The sequence below is a fragment of the Rhinoraja longicauda genome, chromosome 18 (genome assembly GCF_053455715.1).
Source record: "Rhinoraja longicauda isolate Sanriku21f chromosome 18, sRhiLon1.1, whole genome shotgun sequence".
Taxonomy (NCBI): Eukaryota; Metazoa; Chordata; class Chondrichthyes; order Rajiformes; family Arhynchobatidae; genus Rhinoraja; species Rhinoraja longicauda.
This window is the reverse complement of record NC_135970.1, coordinates 38566479-38586374: the sequence shown is the minus strand read 5'-3', so window position 1 is coordinate 38586374 and position 19896 is coordinate 38566479. Positions and strand designations below refer to the sequence as shown.

Genomic DNA, 19896 nt, shown 5'->3' with positions numbered 1-19896 from the left:
GTATTGAGTAGAGACGTTGGGAGGTCATGTTGCAGTTGTATAAGACATTGGTGAGTCTGCATTGAGAGTATATTGTTCAGCTCTGGGCACCATGTTATAGGAAAGATGTTGTCAAGCTGGAAAGGGTACAGAGAAGAAGATTTACAAGGCTGTTGCCAGGGGCTAGATGGTCTTAACTGGAGGGAGAGGTTGAAGCACAGGAGGATGAGGGGTGATTTTATAGAGGTGTATAAAATCATGAGAGGAATAGATTGGGTAGATGCACAGAATCTCTTGTCCAGAGTAGGTGAATCAAGGAACAGAGGACATAGTTTTAATGTGAAGAGGAAAAGATTTCATAGGAATCTGAGGGGTGACTTTTTTTTTTAACCGAAAGGTTGGTGGGTATATGGAACAAGCTGCCAGAGGAGGTAGTTGAGGCAGAGACTATCCCAACATTTAAGGCACAGTTAGACAGGTACATGGATAAGACAGGTTTGGAGGGATATGGGTCGAATGGGAGCAGGTGGGACTAGTGTAGCTGGGACATGTTGGGCAAGTTGGGCCAAAGGGCTTGTTTCCACACTATCAATCTATGACTAAGAGAATTAAAAACAGGGGAAGCCATTCAGGAATATTGAAAGTGTAGGTATACCTCAAAAAAAGTTAGGAGAATAAGTAGGAGGCATGAAATATCACTTGCAGACAGGATTAAGGAAAACCCTAAGGAAAACCCTAAAGAATGTTGTAAGTGTATAAGGAACAAGAGTGTAACCAGAGAAAGACTAAGGCCTTTAAGGACTAAAATGGCATTCTGTATATGAACCCAGAGGATGCAGGCCAATGTGTCAAAGTGCATGCAGAAGAAAAGTACTCTGTAGAATTCGGGGTGGGGGTGGAGGCTATGGCATGTTGGGAGTGAAATACCATTAAAGAGACAGAAAAAAACGGGGTATCCCACGCGGGTACAGAAGGCAAGAGATAGTAGGGGTGGTCTAACATTCATGCAAGAGTCTGGACTCATTGTGGACAATGGACTCTTTCTCTGTGACTGTCATGCAACAATGCTGCTAAATATACTGCACTCTGGTATTTTCCTCCTCGTGCTATCTGTTGAACTTGTGTACGGCTTGATTCACTCATGTATATTATCAGATTCAATTGGTTAGCATGCAAACAAAAGCTTTTTACTGTCTTGGTACACGTGACAATAATAATAATCCAATACCACATTAGATTGGAGATCAAGAAATAAGTGCCATGCGCGATGGGCCTGGAAGGTGGTGATCAGGCATCCTGCATTTGATGGAAATCTAGAATGAAAATAGAAAACACTGAGCAAGTCTGGCAGCACCCTGGTGAGAATAATGGTTCAGGACAGACCTCCATTTCCCTCTTCATGGATGCTGCCCAACCTGCTGTCTATTTACACTATTTACTACATCATTTCACAGCTTCTATAAAAGGAAATAGTTTAGAAAACACTCTTTATTGGAATCCTCCACAACGATGAAGATAAACTCTTTATTTACCTGTGTATTCTGTGTTGGTATTTGTAACAAGAGAGCCAGTGAGTTGTAATCAAAAAGTTCATCTAGTGCGATGAGTCCACCGTGAACCCCAATTTCTAAAAGATTATTTGCGTATTCCTTAAGTCCAACCGACTGCACCCAGCGTATCACTCGCTCATTAGTCCACACCATGACATCTGTAAAAGTCAGAGCAAACGGGATAAGAGGGAAAGTGACCACTTAAACAATAATACATTTGTCAGATTACAGATGCCCAAATTTGCCCCCAGGTTTACTATAAGGATCAAATCGGTGGATGTGTTCAAGTCATTGTTATAAAAAAATTTAAAAGACACTCATAATATACCGGCAATAAATTAATGAAAAAATTCATAGACAAGTGCATGCACTCTGGTTCGGCAGTCCCATGCAGAAAACTCGCCAACAAACTTCACAGACAAAAAAACATAAACAAACAATGCAATTCATGTTCTAAATTAGAGGATCAAGTCTTCACTGAACTATGAAGGCTCTAGGTCAAGGGTTCCCAACCTGGGGTAAATTTACCATGTTAATTTACCATGTTAATTTACCCCAGGGGTAAATTTCACCCACTATTATTGTTAAAGTTAAAACAATAATGTTAAAAACAGTATTTTTAAATTTCCCCTTTGTCGGTTGCTTTATTATGGTAGAAGTGTAAACTCAAATTACTGAACAAAACAGGGTGGGGGTAAATTTACTTTTGAAAAGTTGCCAGGGGTAAACGGGATGAAAAAGGTGGGGAACCCCTACTTGAGGTTTTACAATACATCCTATTAGAAACTCTCATCTCATTCTAAATGCTTCCATGGCCTTGCCTATCGTCCTTCAATTTAACTTTCCCCAACCCTAAAATCCTCCAAGAGGTCCAATCTCCACGGCTCCCATTCTGGCCTCAATCATTCAACAGTTCTAATATTGATAACTCGATCTTAGACTTTGGCTTTCAAGCCCATGAGATCTGGAATTTCCTCTGTGGGACACCACTTATTGTCAAATACCCAATAGCTTTATTTGCGACCCTCCTTTTGACTCTGATATTTAGTTACTTCATTAAAAAGATATATAATGTTCCTTGATTATTTGCATTGAGGTGATTCAAATACAACTTGCCATCGGAGGTTCCAGCACGGAAACCCAAGGTATTTGAAAAACAGCAGTAGCAGGAAAGTGTACTATTATCAAAAGACCATTATCAACTAAGGAGGTTGTTTAGACAGAAGGCAGGAAAGGGTTATTGGCACAATTAACGTTAAGATCTTTTTAAATGAAGGTGTGCCAACATGGGGTCAATAAGGGAAAAACATGATTGGTGAGTGCAGAGTGATAAAAGAGACTTGCTCTCACTCGTTCTCAGCTCTAAGCAACGGTCTTTGACCTTAATGGTTAATTACTTCTCCACCCTCTGATGCTGCCTGACCTGCTGCGTTTTTCCAGCATATTCTGTTTTTATGAAGAGATGGTGGCCAGGAGAAGAAATAGAATGATCGTTTGCAAATGGTAAATACGTGGAATAATCATGGTAGCATCAGATGGTCTGAAAAGGATTTGGATTGGAAACTTAGGGTTAAATGATGCTCAAGTTAAATGATCTGGCTGAAACCTGGTGTGGGATGGAGATGGAATCAGTGTTCTGGCCAGAATATTTATTTGGTCTTCTCAATGTTTAACAGGGAAAATTCGAACAAACAGCAATAGAGGCGGAAGAATTTGGTGTGGGGGAAGTGGAAGAACTTGGTGGGGTGGGGGGCAGATGTAGGGATGGATGTGAGCGCTACTGTATTCAATCTTTCTGTATTCTCCTTTTATACATTTATTTTTTGAATGTTAAATCGTCTTCTTGCTGCCTTTCCTTCAATAGGATCGCATGATCCATTTGAGAGTGAGTCAATGAGTATTGCTTTGTTATTGATCAAAATCCTGGATCAAAACCTCTGAAAGCATAAAGACAGGAGTGTTGTATCAGAAAAAAATGGAATCTAATACGCTGGGCCATTGCCCATCCACTTATTGAGACCATAGATAAGGGACATAGAAAATAGGCACAGGGGTAGGCTATTCGACCCTTCGAGCCAGCACCACCATTCAATATGATCGTGGCTGATCCAAAATCAGTACCCTGTTCCTGCTTTCTCCCCATATCCCTTGATTCCGTTTAGAATAGTTCAAGTTTTAAAATATAACCATACCTTTAATTTCATTTTGACCTTCTTCGCGTCTTTTTTCCAGCTCGATGCGATCGTAATTCAGTCTTTTTAAAGCCATTATTCCACAATGTAGACTTTTTCTGTTTAAAGGCAAAATATTCATTTGCGTAAAGACGAAGTTCTCCAGAGCTTACACGTTTACCAACTGTTAAACATTTACCATGGAGGGAAATTAGTGCACATACATAAATATTCATCCTTCTAGTTAAGGTTTTCCTTTCTTTTAGCCTTTTTATATTTAAATATTTTGATTTTGTACACATCCAATCAAACTTCAGCTTCATTGCAACCTCTCATACAGTTTAAGTAGTTAAATAGAACCAAGCAGATAACTGACCTAATTAATCATGTTAATCTCCAGGAATCAACAAGTAAATGGAGACATGGTACCATTGTGTTACATTACTGAATTAGTCCAGAGGACGTAGCTATTAATTGGGAAGAACAAGGTCAAAGTCTAGCATTTCATAAAGACGATTAAGTTCAATAAAATAAATCAAACATCGAGTTTAATAGTGACTGCAGACTCGAGGATTGGTAAAATAAAAACATTGGGTCTTATCATTAAAGGTAATCTGTTATAATGAACTATTTGGTCTGTGTCATTTCAAGTCAACAGCAATGTTGGTTGACCTGAAGAATGATCTAGCATGGCACTCAAATCAAGGGCAATTGGGAAAGAGAAATTAATTAAGAGAAATGAACTAAAGACATCCACACTCCAAGAATAAATACAAAATATAACATGAACAATTGCTAAAAGGAGTAATGTACAGAATTTGTCATTAAATGTCATATTAATTCGAGGATATAAGAGGCACAAAAGAAGCACTTTTCCCAATCTTGGCCCAATCAAAGGGTTTCTTAAAGGTTTAAAATAATTGAGATATTTTTTCTAAGCCGCTTTCTATTGTCTGTGGGCTCATTAAAGCTAATGCACAAAAATACCAAGTACTGAATAATTGAAGATTTCCACGTGGTTGATTTCCAAGTTTTAAAAAAATGACGTAATATAAATCCCACCAGCATCCCATTTTGCACAAAATATTATTACTGCAAGCTGATGTAATTATGTGCTGCAGCAAGATCTAAATTAATGGCAATACTCTCAGGATTAAATGTTCAAAAGGCAAATTCTCTGTTTAGTTCAATCAACATTTTAGCAAAATTATGTTTTTTTCTGAATTAATCTAACACCAACAAGAAATGTACCTGTGAAAACTATCGACCATTTTCAGCTGACCCCGGAGATCTCTTTTTGTCAAGTGGTCCAGCATTCGGGCATCAACAAGACATTCCATAAAGTAGCTGCGGTACTGAGGAAGCCCTAAACTGGGAAGCCACTCGTTGCCGATCCACTCATGATTCATGTCCCCATATGCTAAAGTCTTAACTCCCCAAAAGAAAAATGCACAATATTATCACTGGGTCCACCATAAGTATCAAAATACATATTTTTGCTTTAATTTTTAGGCAGCGCAGAAGCATAGCTATTTCTAGCCAGGAATGAGTGTTCACATCCCACCTTGGCCGCTGGGGATTTTATAACTCCAGTAATTGTATATCTAAAAATTAACAATAATAATGACTCTCTGGGAATGTCCTAACTAATAAAAACATTCAAGACCACCACTGCCCTTCTGAAGAGATCTGCTATCCTTCACCAATCTAGTTTAGACATAACACATCTGTTAACTTGGCTAATTCCTTGCTTCAGGAGTAATAAGGGAACAGCAAAGTCCACATTCCATGAATAAATAAATAAGCGATTATAACAAGTCTGATCAATTAGCAGTGAGCAAAACAGCTTTTTAGTCTTTACACCATGAAATAACATCATGAAACAGGGGTATGGAACACAACCAAACGATTAACAGAATTGCCACACTGACCTTAACATAAACCCTGCCTTAAAATAACATTGATTTACTGCAGTGCAGTAAATTCTCTGCAAAATTTTACTGCAAATGCCCAAGTTTTGAGAAACATTTCAAAACTGAAATAAATAAAAGGGGATGTGGAATTTTAGTAAGCAAAGAGAAAGATTATATATTGTTAAAAAAGCCCACCTGGGCCCAGCTGCCCTCTTCATCATCCTGATGTTAAAGCAGTTAGAAAAGCAAGAAGAAAACATGTATCATAAAGTTAATAATGATATATTGGTTTAGTAAGCTCTCATAATCAGTGACACAAACCAGCAAAATGTAAACTCCATGCACAGATTACTTACATTTTAAAGTAATATCTATGTTAAATAATCAAGCAGATTATTAGAAGATAAGGAATATATATATACTAGATAGATTTGCATTTGGCAACCTTTCTATAAAGCATATTTTTAATTTTGACAAATGTAAGATCCCTTTGAGTTGCTTCCAATGTGCGCACAGACATTTATTTTACGTTATGAACAAACACAATGGATGTCAATACTTATTATATTAGCAAAACACAAAGTGCTGGAGCAACTTCATCCTCATGTTTTACATGGCATAGCAAAACCGTAATCTTTTTCAGAAATTTGTAAAATGCTCTACATGGCATAGAAACATAGAAAATAGGTGCAGGAGTAGGCCATTCGGCCCTTCGAGCCTGCACCACCATTCAATATGATCATGGGTGATCATCCAACTCAGTATCCTGTATCTGCCTTCTCTCCATATCCCCTGACCCCTTTAGCCACAAGGGCCACATCTAACTCCCTCTTAAATATAGCCAATGAACTGGCCTCAACTACCCTCTGTGGCAGAGAATTCCACAGATTCACCACTCTCTGTGTGAAAAAAAACGTTCTCATCTCGGTCCTAAAAGACTTCCCCCTTATCCTTAAACTATGACCCCTTGTTCTGGACTTCCCCAACATCGGGAACAATCTTCCTGCATCTAGCCTGTCCAACCCCTTAAGAATAAGTTCAATTGCATTCAAATGCATATTTGTTACTTAACAACAGGGATGCTCTCCAAACTGGTTCTGTATTTAAAAAGGTTGCTTTAGTATCTGACTGCCAAAAGGACGCAGCTTAACAACTCTACAGTTTCGTGAAATTTGCTCTGGAAATAGCCATATTGTTAAGGTACCTCCAGCGCAGAATAAAATGCAAATCTGAATAGACTGAGGCTATGCCTCAAGGTTCATGTAACGTCCTCCACAATTTCTGTTGTATGCTCGATAGAAAGGATGCATTATTATATTCAGCATTAATATCGAGAGCTGTTACATTGGCACAGAAATATCCCCCAGGCAAGACTCAGACAGAATCCAGACTCGTGGATATTATGCACCTGGGTTATTGAAAAAAGATTTTTTTGGGTGTGTAACCATCCAGCTCAAATTTCATCTGACATTACAAAATCCCGAAGTAATTACAACTAAAAACATGTAGAAGGTTGAAAAAAACCACACAAGATACAGGAGGAAGAAATCATAGAGAGAGAGAAGCTACAAAACACATGGGACTAACCGTCTGTGGGGTGGCAGCAAGAGTTTCCATTTCTTCATGTGTTAACCAGACATTTCCAGAGGACTAATGACATAACCCATAGAGACCCAATCAAGTCCAATGACAGGAAAGCAGTGAGAAAGAGAGGTGCCATATTATTAAGCAGTAGGTATGTTTAAAGAGGTTAGCTCATGCTTAACCCACAGTTTGTTACAATTACAGCAGAATATTGACAATGTTATTTACATGCCTGCTAACATTTAGCTTTGCAGTTGAAGGATGACAGTCTGAATTAATATGGATGAAGGGAAAAGGTAATCTTAATCATGCCAAACAAGATTTTACAGAGGGAAAAAAGGCAGAGTGCTGGAGTAACTTAGCCGGTCAGGCAGCATCTCTGGAGAACATGGATAGGTGACATTTTGGGCTGAACATGATTTTAATGAAGCATTCCATTAACTTTCTGCAAATGTGTTGAAGGCATTATTTGGTTCGCTTGATTAGGGTATTGAAAACAGGAGTTGGGATGTTATGTTGTAGCTGTACAACATGTTGGTATGGTCATATTTAGAGTACTGGGTGCAGTTCTGGTTGCCTTGTTACTGGAATTAAGCTGAAAAGGGTTCAAAAACCTTTACAAAAATGTTAATCTTTGTAATCTGTGGCAGTGGAGGCCAATTCTCTGAATGCATTCAAGAGAGAGCTAGATAGAGCTCTTAAGGATAGCGGAGTCAGGGGGTATGGGGAGAAGGCAGGAACGGGGTACTGATTGAGAATGATCAGCCATGATCACATTGAATGGTGGTGCTGGCTCGAAGGGCCGAATGGAGTACTCCTGCACCTATTGTCTATTAATGAGTCTGGAGAGTTTGAGTTATAAAGAGAGCTGAATAGACTTACTAGCTGAATGGGACTTTTTATCCTGCAGCATAGGATGATGTGGGACGACATTATAGTAACTTATAAAATCATGACTGGCATAGGCAACCGACTGGCATGACTGGTTAGTCATTTTTTCCCTAGGCTAGGGGAGTCTAGAACTAAACTGCACAGGTTTAAGGTGAGTGGGAAAAGAGTCAAAAGGGACCCGAGGGAGTAGGATGTGCACATGGAATGAGCAGCCAGAGGAAGGTGTAGAGGTGGAAACAACTATATCATTTAGAAGACACTCGGACAGACATGTGGATAGGAAAGGTTTAGAGAGATACGGGCCAGGCACAGGGAAATAGGACTTGGTTTGGGTGGGCAACTTTGTCAGCAAGGGATAGATGGGCCAAAGGGCCCGTTTCCATACTATGACTTTACTTTATAGATTCAATTATATTTTATTGTCACATGCACCTAGGTACAGGATTAGCACTCACAATAAGAAAACTTTAAAATAAACACATTCTAAAACAATATATAAGTACACATCTGCAATTATTAATGATTTTTTCATTAATTTAATTATTAATGAAGTGTTTAAATTTCCAAATAAAAATCTAATTACATATTTTCGATGGGAGGAATGAAATTGGCTCCTACCGTTCGTGAAGTTGGAGGTGCTGAAGGACTGGTGAGTGAGACCATCTCCTGGATGGCTAGACGCAATTTTAACCTGTGAAGAGGATTACTAATGCCAATCTCTCGCTGGATCTCTGTGTCTGATAAGGCCGACATGATAGCACCACTTTTAACATTGGCTCTACATGCTGCCACGTACCAGGCGGGCATGCCAACCCAAAGCTGCAATAACAAAAACAGTGAAACAGTAATCAGTGCACAGAAAATGCAAACATTCACAAATTGACCAAACACAACTTGAGCTAAAACATCTGGAACCCAAGTTTTCCTAACACTCAGGTGAGAAATCCTCTGGATTGGAGAACATCAGTTCTGAACTCTCAACTAACATTATTCTCTGTCATAGACAACAGGTGCAGGAGTAGGCCATTCGGCCCTTTGAGCCAGCATCACCATTCAATGTGATCATGGCTGATCATTCTTAACAATGAGTCGAATATGAAGACAAATTTAAATCAGGACCATGTCAGTTATTTCTACACGTCCCTGCAATCAAGATCTACAAAATGTTTGCCATTTGTGTCCAGATTCTCTTTGATCATCCCTCTACTCCTCTCATCATGATTCTGCATTTTAATTAGACAAATAAAATATTTACAGAGAATTCAGAAAAAGATCAGTAGGTTAGGCAGCAGCAAAGGGAGGAACACAATTGGCATTTCATGTCAATGTTACTGATCCTCTCAACACCTGCTGCCTGACCAGAGTAGTTCAGGCATTTTAATTTGCAGAATTTGCAACATTCTGTCGATGCAATGTAAATTTGTGCGCCAAATCATAGAAGAGTAATTAGCAAAGTTTGAAATATTTTCTTTTACACTCGGTAAACCGGTTAGTTTAAGATTTGGAATGCATTGTCTGAATCGACAGTGGAAATATTTCTATGATTGCTTTGGCTCACTCAGTCACACCCACATAATGACATGGGAGTCCACATTTAACACAGTGGGTTCACGCCAGATCCTGGGGAGCAATTTCATTAGCACCCTTCACTAGCTTCTTCTTTCCCTATACCCTGCAATTGTTCTCGCTCGGTACCATAAGCAATTAATGCAAATTAAAATGCTGTAAGAATTAAGCTTGGGGCACATGGCTGGAGAATGAGGTTTGAGTTAGCCCTGAACAATTTGGTGGAATTAGACCCAACACCTAAAGACAAAGACCTGTTTCCTTTATCATTGTTCATCATCATCATCATCATATATATACAGCCGGAAACAGGCCTTTTCGGCCCACCAAGTCCGTGCCGCCCAGTGATCCCCGTACATTAACACTATCCTACACCCACTAGGGACAATTTTTACATTTACCCAGCCAATTAACCTACATACCTGTACGTCTTTGGAGTGTGGGAGGAAACCGAAGATCTCGGAGAAAACCCACGCAGGTCACGGGGAGAACGTACAAACTCCTTACAGTGCAGCACCCGTAGTCAGGATCGAACCTGAGTCTCCGGCGCTGCATTCGCTGTAAAGCAGCAACTCTACCGCTGCGCTACCGTGCCGTACTTTTTTTGAGATCTTTCATTCGTTGTTCTATATCTCTCTACATCATAGTCTATATCTCTAGTTTCCCTTTCCCCGTGACTTTCAGTCTGAAAAGTCACCCATTCCTTCTCTCCAGAGATGCTGCCTGTCCCCGCTGAGTTACTCCAGCTTTTTGCGTCTACCCAAAGACCATTGTTTGGCTAACTATTTGTGAACACACGAAACATTCTTTTAATTTAACGGCCAACTAAAGCTGAATTGCTTTTGTTTTTAAGATCTGCTATCTTACCTCCAACCACACAACCACTGTGGGGCCATCCCATAGTGCAAATGGTAACCCTTGCCTTCGTGCTTCTTCCAATAATTCAGTCCTATTGCACAAATATTGTGTTAACAAAACAGATTCATTTCCAATCACTTCAAGACGGCTGGTGTTACCCCGTTTATACTCCCGGCAAAATAAGCATTCTTGCAGGGTTATGACATTTGACTGCACTGTAAGTTTTAAAATAGCACTTAAAACATGCAGACTGGGTTAGATTAACAAACTCGCAACATGAAATACTTATAGGAAAGTACGAACATTGTTTTGTATTAATAAAGCAAAGCACTGTTAGGCAAGTCAGAAATTCATTCAAAAGAGGTGTTGGTTACACAGTGAAGCTTCACGCAGAAGAATATTCACACACCGTGTACTTCAAACAGTACTTCCATTCCCAAGGAGTTCCAGTTATTGAGGTTGATTTATTAATATAGCTTTACACACCTAACTGCTAACACTCGGATTTTGTTTTATTTATTCACGGGACATGGCATTGTTGGTGTTTATTGCCTGTTTATCATGAGCCCAGCAGTTGGCTGCATCATTGCAGAGGACAATTAAGATTCCATCAAAATGTCCAAAAGATAAGGGTGTCAAGTCTTCTTTTCTAACGACTATTATGAAAAAGATGTGCTTACCGAACAGTCTGATAGCATCATTGCCTTATGTTAAATGCTGCAAAAGCAGCATTTCACGAGGAAAGTATTCTGTACTGATGAACAAAGTTACAAAATGGGAGATTCCAATATAGTAGCATTTAAGATGATATTCCAAGGTAAAGAGTTGAGGTGGCAAAGAACAGAAAACTTTTCAGAGAAACAGCAGACATTGGCTGGGATAGACTGTTGTGGATATTTTATATATACTATATCGGACAGGACAAAAACTACAGAGCAAAGAACTGTGGAATGAATGCAAGCATACTTGTACAAAAGCACCGGGATACTGATATGTATATTAGGTAGAAACTTTGGGTGAGAGATAGTGTGAATAGACCTATCAAATTAAAATGAAGACATGTAAGTTTCTACTTAATTAAGGATGAAGTAGAAATGCCTTTAACTAGTGAACAGCAGCCTTAGCAACCAGATGGAAATTGTTTGAAATTTCAGCTACGATACTTCTCTACTCAATGCAGTTAGAAGGTGGAACTCACGACCACGGGTAGTTGACTTGAATGGCCTAAAGGAATGTGATTAAGGGGAAGTTGATCCAAGTATTTTATGATGTGATTCAGTGAAGTATGGGAGCAGCATTCTGTGAATCATTAACACTAACACGGAATTAACAGGCAGAATAACTGGTCCCATGCTGTATATACCGCTACACTGCTTTCAACATTCACCTCAAGGGCTGTTACAAATTTAAAAACGCCCTCAACCTTTTGCCACCAAAAAATAGGTCAACTACTCATCCATTTTATTAAAAGTTTTATGCCCAGCACTTTAAGACATCTTACTACTTCATTAAATACAAGTTGTGACTGGCTTGTAGGGTTTTGACAAATAAAATTGGCTGTACACGATTACCCATTTAGTGGTCACTGGAGTTAAAGATTACATACGAACATGACAATGCCCTGGGTACAACCTACGGTGGAATAGTTTTCATTGAGGAATGGGAATTTATAGAACAATAAGAGACGACTGCTCAAGATCTGACAATAAATCCCCCCAACCTTCAACAAAACTTATTTTCCTCTTCCAAAGGGAAAATGGAGATCCTGAAATAGATCTTCAACTGCACCTTTTGGAAAGTACATGCCTCAGTCCAGATACCAACCCCTGAGCATCACCAATAATGGTGCTGCATGATCGTCTGGGAGAGTTAGGGTAAATGACCACTTATCCCACTGGTCCTTGAGAATTTTTACCATGGCAGGCAATTAGGTCGAGACAGATTCTGCGTGCAAGGCCAATATTCCAGGTCAGGAAACCATGGCCGCTTATTAAACACTTAGTCCACATACAATTAAAAAAATCTCTCCTCTATACACTGGAACCCAATGGAAATGTTTGCATCCAAGATATATTCCAGCAGTCTACACATTCCAGAAAGAGTTCCCTTTACCATTAGACACTGACACAGAGCAAAACCAAAAGCATTCGTGAAAGTTAATGATAAATGAACTTACCCTGATTTATTACTAAGGTCATGGAGTGAATAATAACATAAGAAGGGAAAAAAATGACAAAAAAAAAAAAATGTAAAACACTAATCTTAAATGAAAAGTAAAATGAATGGGGGGGGGAAAAGGATGTGGGAGGTGAAAGGAAGTTGGGAAAACCAAGCTTGCTTCTCAGTTGACATTGTTCAAAAGACATTTGATTTATTTTAAACATTGCCACATTCAAAATATTAATGCAGTTCTTTGACAAGTATTTTTTTTTACAAATCCAAATAGTAAAATGGAGTTCAAATAGCCATGCTGTTTTGTAACTATTTCAGAAAAAGTTCTGGAAAAACTTACTTCTTTTTCAATTTCCTATCTTTTTCTGCTTGGCCAAGTTTACTGAGTCCCAAGGTATCCTGAGGACCGGTTTCCATATCTGCTATGCCAGCTATAAAATTTAAAGTTAAATCATTATAATTTCCTCATGCAAGCAGGTGATCTAATTGGTTTCATTGAAACTTGTGATTTGGATTTTGCATGGCAGTTTACTCCTTTAAATAGCAAAATTATTTAAAGCCGTTTCCAAGGCTATTAGGAAATTCTGATAAATGAACCTCCACATAGTTCACAGGCAGCAGAATCAGGGAAATTTAGAAGTTGCCACAGGCACTTAATTATTTTAGTTTTCAACGCTGCAGCAAAATTAGAAAAGGCTGAAAAGTTTTATCCTGGATGAGTACAGCATCAGCACCATCCGTGACAAGGCAGTTTGTTGATTAGAACTGAATCTACCAACCATTAACTGACCAATTACTCTCACTATCACTATTCCATCCAAGATCCATTGCAGTCTCTCACACCAAGGATACTTGTATAATACTTCTCAATTCCATGACCTCCCGCCTTGGAGGAGATAGTAGATGAGAACATTTTCACCTGCTAGTTCATGCACCTTCCTAATTTGGAGATGTATTGCCAGTCCTTCACTGTTGCTGGATCTAAATTCTAGAACAGTACCAACAGAACAAAAAGAGTACCTCCACTTGACCAACTGCAGTGATTCAAGGCGGTAATTTATCACCACCTTCTTAAGGCATTAAGCGTGAGCAACACCATCATCCCATAACAAAAGACAAAGTACTGGAATAACTCAGTGGGTCAGGCAGCATCTCTGGGGAACATAAATAGGTGATATTTCGGGTCAAGACTTTTCCTTTGTTCTGAAGAGGCAGATATAGATAGATTCTTGATTAGTACGGGCGTCAGGGGTTATGGGGAGAAGGCAAATTAGGGTTACGAGGGAGAGATAAATCAGCCATGATTGAATCGTGGAGTAGACTTGATGGGCCGAATGGCCTAATTCTGCTCCAATCACTTATGACCTTATGAAGAAGGGTCCTGACCCGAGTGTCACCCATCTATGTTCTCCAGAGAAGCTGCCTGAGCCACTGAGTTACTCCAGCACGGTGTGTCTTTTCTTATAAACCAGCATCTGCAGTTTCTTGTGTCTAACATCATCCCATAAATGTGATTTTAAAATATGCATTTCAAATAGTATTGTATGAAAAATTAATAAGACAAATATTAACATTATAAATATGATTGAGATATTAATTCAGAAGTGTTTAATTTTAGCATAGTTCCACCTAGTATCCCTTGAACTATTCTGCATTAGCAAGAATAAATATAAATTATTGAAAACATCTTATGCAAGTATTAAATCACTCCACATTACAAACAATTACAAACTGCTTGCCTAAAGTAATAATAGCATACAAACAATGATAAAGGCAAAATATTTCCAGTTTCCGGGAGAAGGCAGGAACGGGGTACTGATTGAGAGTGATCAGCCATGATCGCATTGAATGGCGGTGCTGGCTCGAAGGGCTGAATGGCCTACTCCTGCACCTATTGTCTATTGTCTATTGTCATAAGGCACTGTGGCATCAGTAGAAATAAAACACATCTAGCATCACATGCCTGAAATCCAACAAGCAACATGTTAATATTATTGTTCAAAATCTTTTATAAACCATCATGCAGTACAAGTAACTCTGCCACAACCATTGATTTCCACTGCATGGATTTAATAAATACTTCACTTTGGGTTGGGTGAGATGGGAAAAGGAACTGATAAAAACAAACCATGTGGATAATGTGAACAAGTTTGAACTCAATTTGAAGAGATTGCATTGTCATCTTTGCTTATTTAAGAGTGCTTTATTCCACTGTTGAAACACTGCCAGTTCCACCTGTACCATATTATGGCTGAGAACCCAGATCATGCTTTTCATGCTTTCTACATGTCACAACCTGCAAAACATTCTGAATATAAGTGACAGAACTCTTGCCTCATCCAAACGTACTATTCAATATATTGCTAAGTGCTACTGAATTACTTTATAGTGAAGGAAAAAAACTGCAGATGCTGGTTAAAATCGATGGCAGACACAAAATGCTGGAGTAACTCAGCGGGTCAGGCAGCATCTCTGGAGAGAAGGAATGGGTGACGTTTTAGGTCGAGACCCTTCTTCAGACTGATGCAAGGGGGGGCGGCGGAACAAAGATAGGATGTAGTAGTCGGAGACAGGAAGGCTAGAGGGAGAACTGGGAAGGGGGAGGAGATAGAGAGGGAAAGAGAGGGAAAGCAGGGACTATCTGAAGAACTGGGAAGGGGGAGGGGATAGAGGAGGAAAACAAGGACTATCTGACTAGTTTTCAGACAAAATGTAATAATTGGGGGGGGAAAAAAGGATCTTTCCCAGGTTGGTAGACTCTGATTGGTGGGGTGGCAGATGGAGTAGAACGTGGAGGGTAGAAACAAGGAACTGCAGATGCTGGTTTATACAAAAAGACACACAAAGTGCTGAAGTAGATCAAGCAGCATCGCTGATAGGTGGTGTTTCGGGTCGGGACATGTCAGACCGATTCTTCAGATACACTCAGAATGTGGGCCCCAGCTCTTCATGACCCCATGCCAATGAAATGACCAACTGTTAAGTATCCAAGTTTGCTGATGATATAAAAGTGAGATGATAGAATCATAGAGCTGTACAGCACGGAAACAAGCTTTTTGGCCTAACACATCCATGTTGACTATGAGAGGAGGATGTAAAGAAGTTTCATAGAGAGGGAGACAAATTGGTCAAGAATATGATAAATGCCAACTGTGTGGAAACATGAAGTAATTCCCTTTCATATGCAAAATAACAAAGCAATGCAGACAGGTCAGGCAATGGTAGATCTTGCTTATTTCAGCAATCATGGGATACGGGTGAAGAGGGGGATATGGAGATGGTACGAATAAAATAAAGTTATGGTAGACAATCAATGATCTTGGCATTTGGTAGAGCAGGCTTGAGGGACCAAATAGAAACATAGAAATATAGAAAATAGGTGCAGGAGTAGGCCATTCGGCCCTTCGAGCCTGCACCGCCATTCAATATGATCGTGGCTGATCATCCAGCTCAGTAGCCTGTACCTGCCTTCTCTCCATACCCCCTGATCCCTTTAGCAAAAAGGGCCACATCTAACTCCCTCTTAAATATAGCCAATGAACTGGCCTCAACTACCTTCTGTGGCAGAGAATTCCACAGACTCACCACTCTCTGTGTGAAGAAATGTTTTCTCATCTCGGTCCTAAAAGACTTCCCCCTTATCCTTAAGCTGTGACCCCTGGTTCTGGACTCCCCCAACATCGGGAACAATCTTCCCGCATCTAGCCTCTCCAACCCCTTAAGAATTTTATATGTTTCTATAAGATCCCCCCTCAGTCTTCTAAATTCCAGCGAGTACAAGCCCAGACTATCAAGTCTTTCCTCATATGAAAGTCCCGCCATCCCAGGGATCAATATGGTGAACCTTCTCTGTACTCCCTCTAAGGCAAGAACGTCTTTCCTCAGGTTAGGAGACCAAAACTGCACACAATACTCCAGGTGCGGTCTCACCAAGGCCCTGTACAACTGCAGCAGAACCTCCCTGCTCCTAAACTCAAATCCTCTTGCTATGAATGCCAATGACCTACTCCTGTTGCGTTGGAAAAAAACTTCAGATGCTGGTTTAAATCGAAGGCAGACACAAAGTGCTGGAGTAACTCAGCAGGTCAGGCAGCATCTCGGGAGCGAAGGAATGGGTGACGTTTCGGGTCAAGACCCTTCTTCAGAATGACCTACTACTGTTCTTGTTCTTCAAAATTAATTCCATTGTTAAATGAGGTATAATGCACAATCATGAAAGGTTTTCTAGTAAATTCAGTGCAGAGTAAATTCACTTTTGAATTCAACTTGTGTTTCTCATGATAATTGGGCTGTTAAATGCTGTATCGAAATAGCACAAGCTCTGTGCTTTTAGTTTATTCTCCATACAATTCTGACAATTGTGACTATTCAGATGTTTCTTTGTCTAGCTTCCTCTGCCAAAGGCAGAGAAAACAAAGCTTTCTAATTAAGACAATGCCCTCTTCTATTTGAAAACAAAACATTAGCAACAACAATGTTTGTCAAGCTGCTTAAAAGAGAGGAAAGTCAGGAGTTCAAAATTCAGAGCATTTTAAATTTCAGGGCGAACACACACTAATATTACAACTTGCTGCACGGGGATTAAACTGGTATTGGTGATGATCTTAAAGAAAATTAGAAAATATATTTAGTTGATGGCTGATTTGCTCTGGCAGTTTCACATCTGCTGCAGAAAGTTAAATGTTTGTCCCATGTGTTTAATTAGTTAAAGTCAATACATATTTTAAATGAAAACCTTACAAAGGAAGCTTTACTAGCTACTGTTAAACCCAATTAGAGAAAGGCTGATCAAAGCAACACACTGAACTAAGTGCAGTTAATGGGAGATACATTCATTTAAACATTTTATTTTGGAACAAATGCTTTAAATTAAAAAAATATTTGTTGCAAGTGTGGTCAATGATGGACATAAAAATAACGTGGAAAGGGATGGTTGTGACTGACTAATTTGATTGAATATTGAAGAGCTGAGAAGGAGACTGCTATTGAGGACAGTGCATTTGATGTAGTTCACATTCATTTTAACAAGGCTTTTGACAAGTTCACTTACGGTCGGCTGACGTGGAAAAGTAAATATCCAGGGGATCAAAAGGAGAGTGGTTTGAATATTGATTCAATGGATCTAATATTAGTTCAATAGCAGGAAGCAAAGGATAATTGTCTGACAGGCATTTGTACAGCTGGAAATATACTTCAAATGGAGATCCACAGGGTAAAATGGAGTACTAGAGTAACTATGCAGAGGGAATGGAGATCCAGGGGACTTTGTATTCAGTTGCTTGTTGTAATATACATTTAAATTTCAGTTTTAATGTAGAAGGCACGGTCAAGTGGTTGGCCATGGTATAAAGACAGGTCAAGTGATAGACTGAGTGTAAATGACAATGGAAATTAGGCCAATGCTTCCCTTTTATTTATCGGAAGCAAAAAATAAGAGCAGAGCGTGTGTACAATATGACTTCGAAGGTATTTATTCACAAAATGCTGGAGTAACTCAGCAGGTCAGGCAGCATCTCAGGAGAGAAGGAATGGGTGACGTTTCGGGTCGAGACCCTTCTTCAGACTGATGTCAGGGGGGGCGGGACAAAGGAAGGATATAGGTGGAGACAGGAAGATCGAGGGAGAACTGGGAAGGGGGAGGGGAAGAGAGACCCTTCTTCAGACTGATGTCAGGGGGGCGGGACATTTGTCCCACCCACCTGTCATCATTCTGAAGAAGGGTCTCGACCTGAAACGTCACCCATTCCTTCTCTCCTGAGATGCTGCCTGACCTGCTGAGTTACTCCAGCATTTTGTGAAATAAATACCTTTGATTTGTACCAGCATCTGCAGTTATTTTCGTACAATATGACTTGGTCATAACTTGAGTACCTTTACATTCACAGTCACCACACAACAGGAAAGATATGATTACAGTACAAAGGGTGATTTAAGGATATAACAAGAATAGGAAATTCTAGTTCTGAAGACAGGCTGGGGTAGTTTTCCTTAAAACAGAAGTGATTGAGTTGAGGTGTATAAAATTATGAGAGTGAAATAGAACAAACAGGGAAGACAATTTGGCTCAGCTGAGCGGTTAAATATTAGGTGTAATAAAGTTCACATGACTGGTATAAGGTCTACAGGGGAAATGAGGAAGTGTGTATTCACTGAAGATGTTTGAAGTTAGGAACTCACTACCTGAAAAGGGACAAGGCAGAAACCCAGATTACATTTGAAACGTATTTGGATGTAAACAGAGGACTGTAACCAGCAGCCTCAGAGCAAATACTGGAAGGAGACACTAGATTTGGCAGCATTCACAATCCGCTTCATATGATACCTGAACTAATTGCGCACAGGTTTATTCAGGCCAAAATTTCTTGCTGGGCAGATTATAAAAGATTACTTTACACTCAGTAAAAACACACGTACTTTTGAGTTGATCCCTCCACATGGTATCAAAGACTCTATCTTGTTAAAGCCTGAAGGTCAACTACCATATTACATATACCAGCTATTAACTAAGTTGTCAAAATTAATTGAAAAATGTGGCTATTTTACAAAAGGCTTCCATGCCAAGTCTTCAACATGCAGTCAAGCAGTAAAACAAATTACATTCCAAAATCCAATTCAAACCACATCATAATTCAACACCAGAGCAAAGATGCAACCTCCACTTCAAAAGATAGAAAGGAAAGAGGGCGAAGATTGGTGGACAGTCATTTGAGAAGGAAAAATAAAATAATTTTAAATAAATGGGTGGAAACTTACAGGATAAATTATAGTAGAAATTAAAGATTTATTAACAAAAAAGTATTTATTCCAGAATTTTCATTACTGACTTTCAAACCAACCTTGCCCTGTGGGATCTTTGCCGGGTGGTCCAAGCCGACCCTTCTCTTTCTTACCGAAGAGTCGCCCAATAGAAGACTTTATACTTTTCTTTTTGGGAGCCTTGTGAAGCGAATCCTGGCTGCTATTGCTGCTACTAGGACTGCCTTGACCATCCTGAGACCCGGTTGAACTGCACAGTCACATTTGAAATAATGGAACAAATCGATGTTTACTGCATTGTTTTCCCAAATTAAATAACAAAAAAAACCAACAACAACTCAATGCAGTTTAAGGCACATCATCAATATAAAAGCACACAAGCAAACTTTATGCTGGATTAAAGAAATGGCAGACTAGTTTAATTCACAAAAGTTTTATTTTAATCTGCAAAGAGAA

The 19896-nt window shown here is 39.4% G+C and overlaps 1 protein-coding gene across 9 annotated transcripts in view; it reads right to left on the bottom strand.

Moving 5' to 3' along the window:
- Positions 1-19896, bottom strand: part of ppfia1 (PTPRF interacting protein alpha 1) — a 129019-nt gene that overhangs the window by 16023 nt on the left and 93100 nt on the right. For 5 of the 9 annotated variants that reach the window (XM_078415533.1, XM_078415532.1, XM_078415530.1 and 2 more), the window contains 9 exons: positions 19521-19690; positions 13025-13115; positions 10522-10603; positions 8707-8907; positions 7201-7263; positions 5809-5835; positions 4952-5127; positions 3722-3819; positions 1512-1687 (listed from right to left, as the gene is read on the bottom strand). In XM_078415533.1, the coding sequence (XP_078271659.1) occupies positions 1512-1687; positions 3722-3819; positions 4952-5127; positions 5809-5835; positions 7201-7263; positions 8707-8907; positions 10522-10603; positions 13025-13115; positions 19521-19690 (1084 nt within the window). The remainder of the gene's footprint in view (positions 1-1511; positions 1688-3721; positions 3820-4951; positions 5128-5808; positions 5836-7200; positions 7264-8706; positions 8908-10521; positions 10604-13024; positions 13116-19520; positions 19691-19896) is intronic. The other 4 variants (XM_078415531.1, XM_078415538.1, XM_078415535.1 and 1 more) reach the window with 2 other exon arrangements.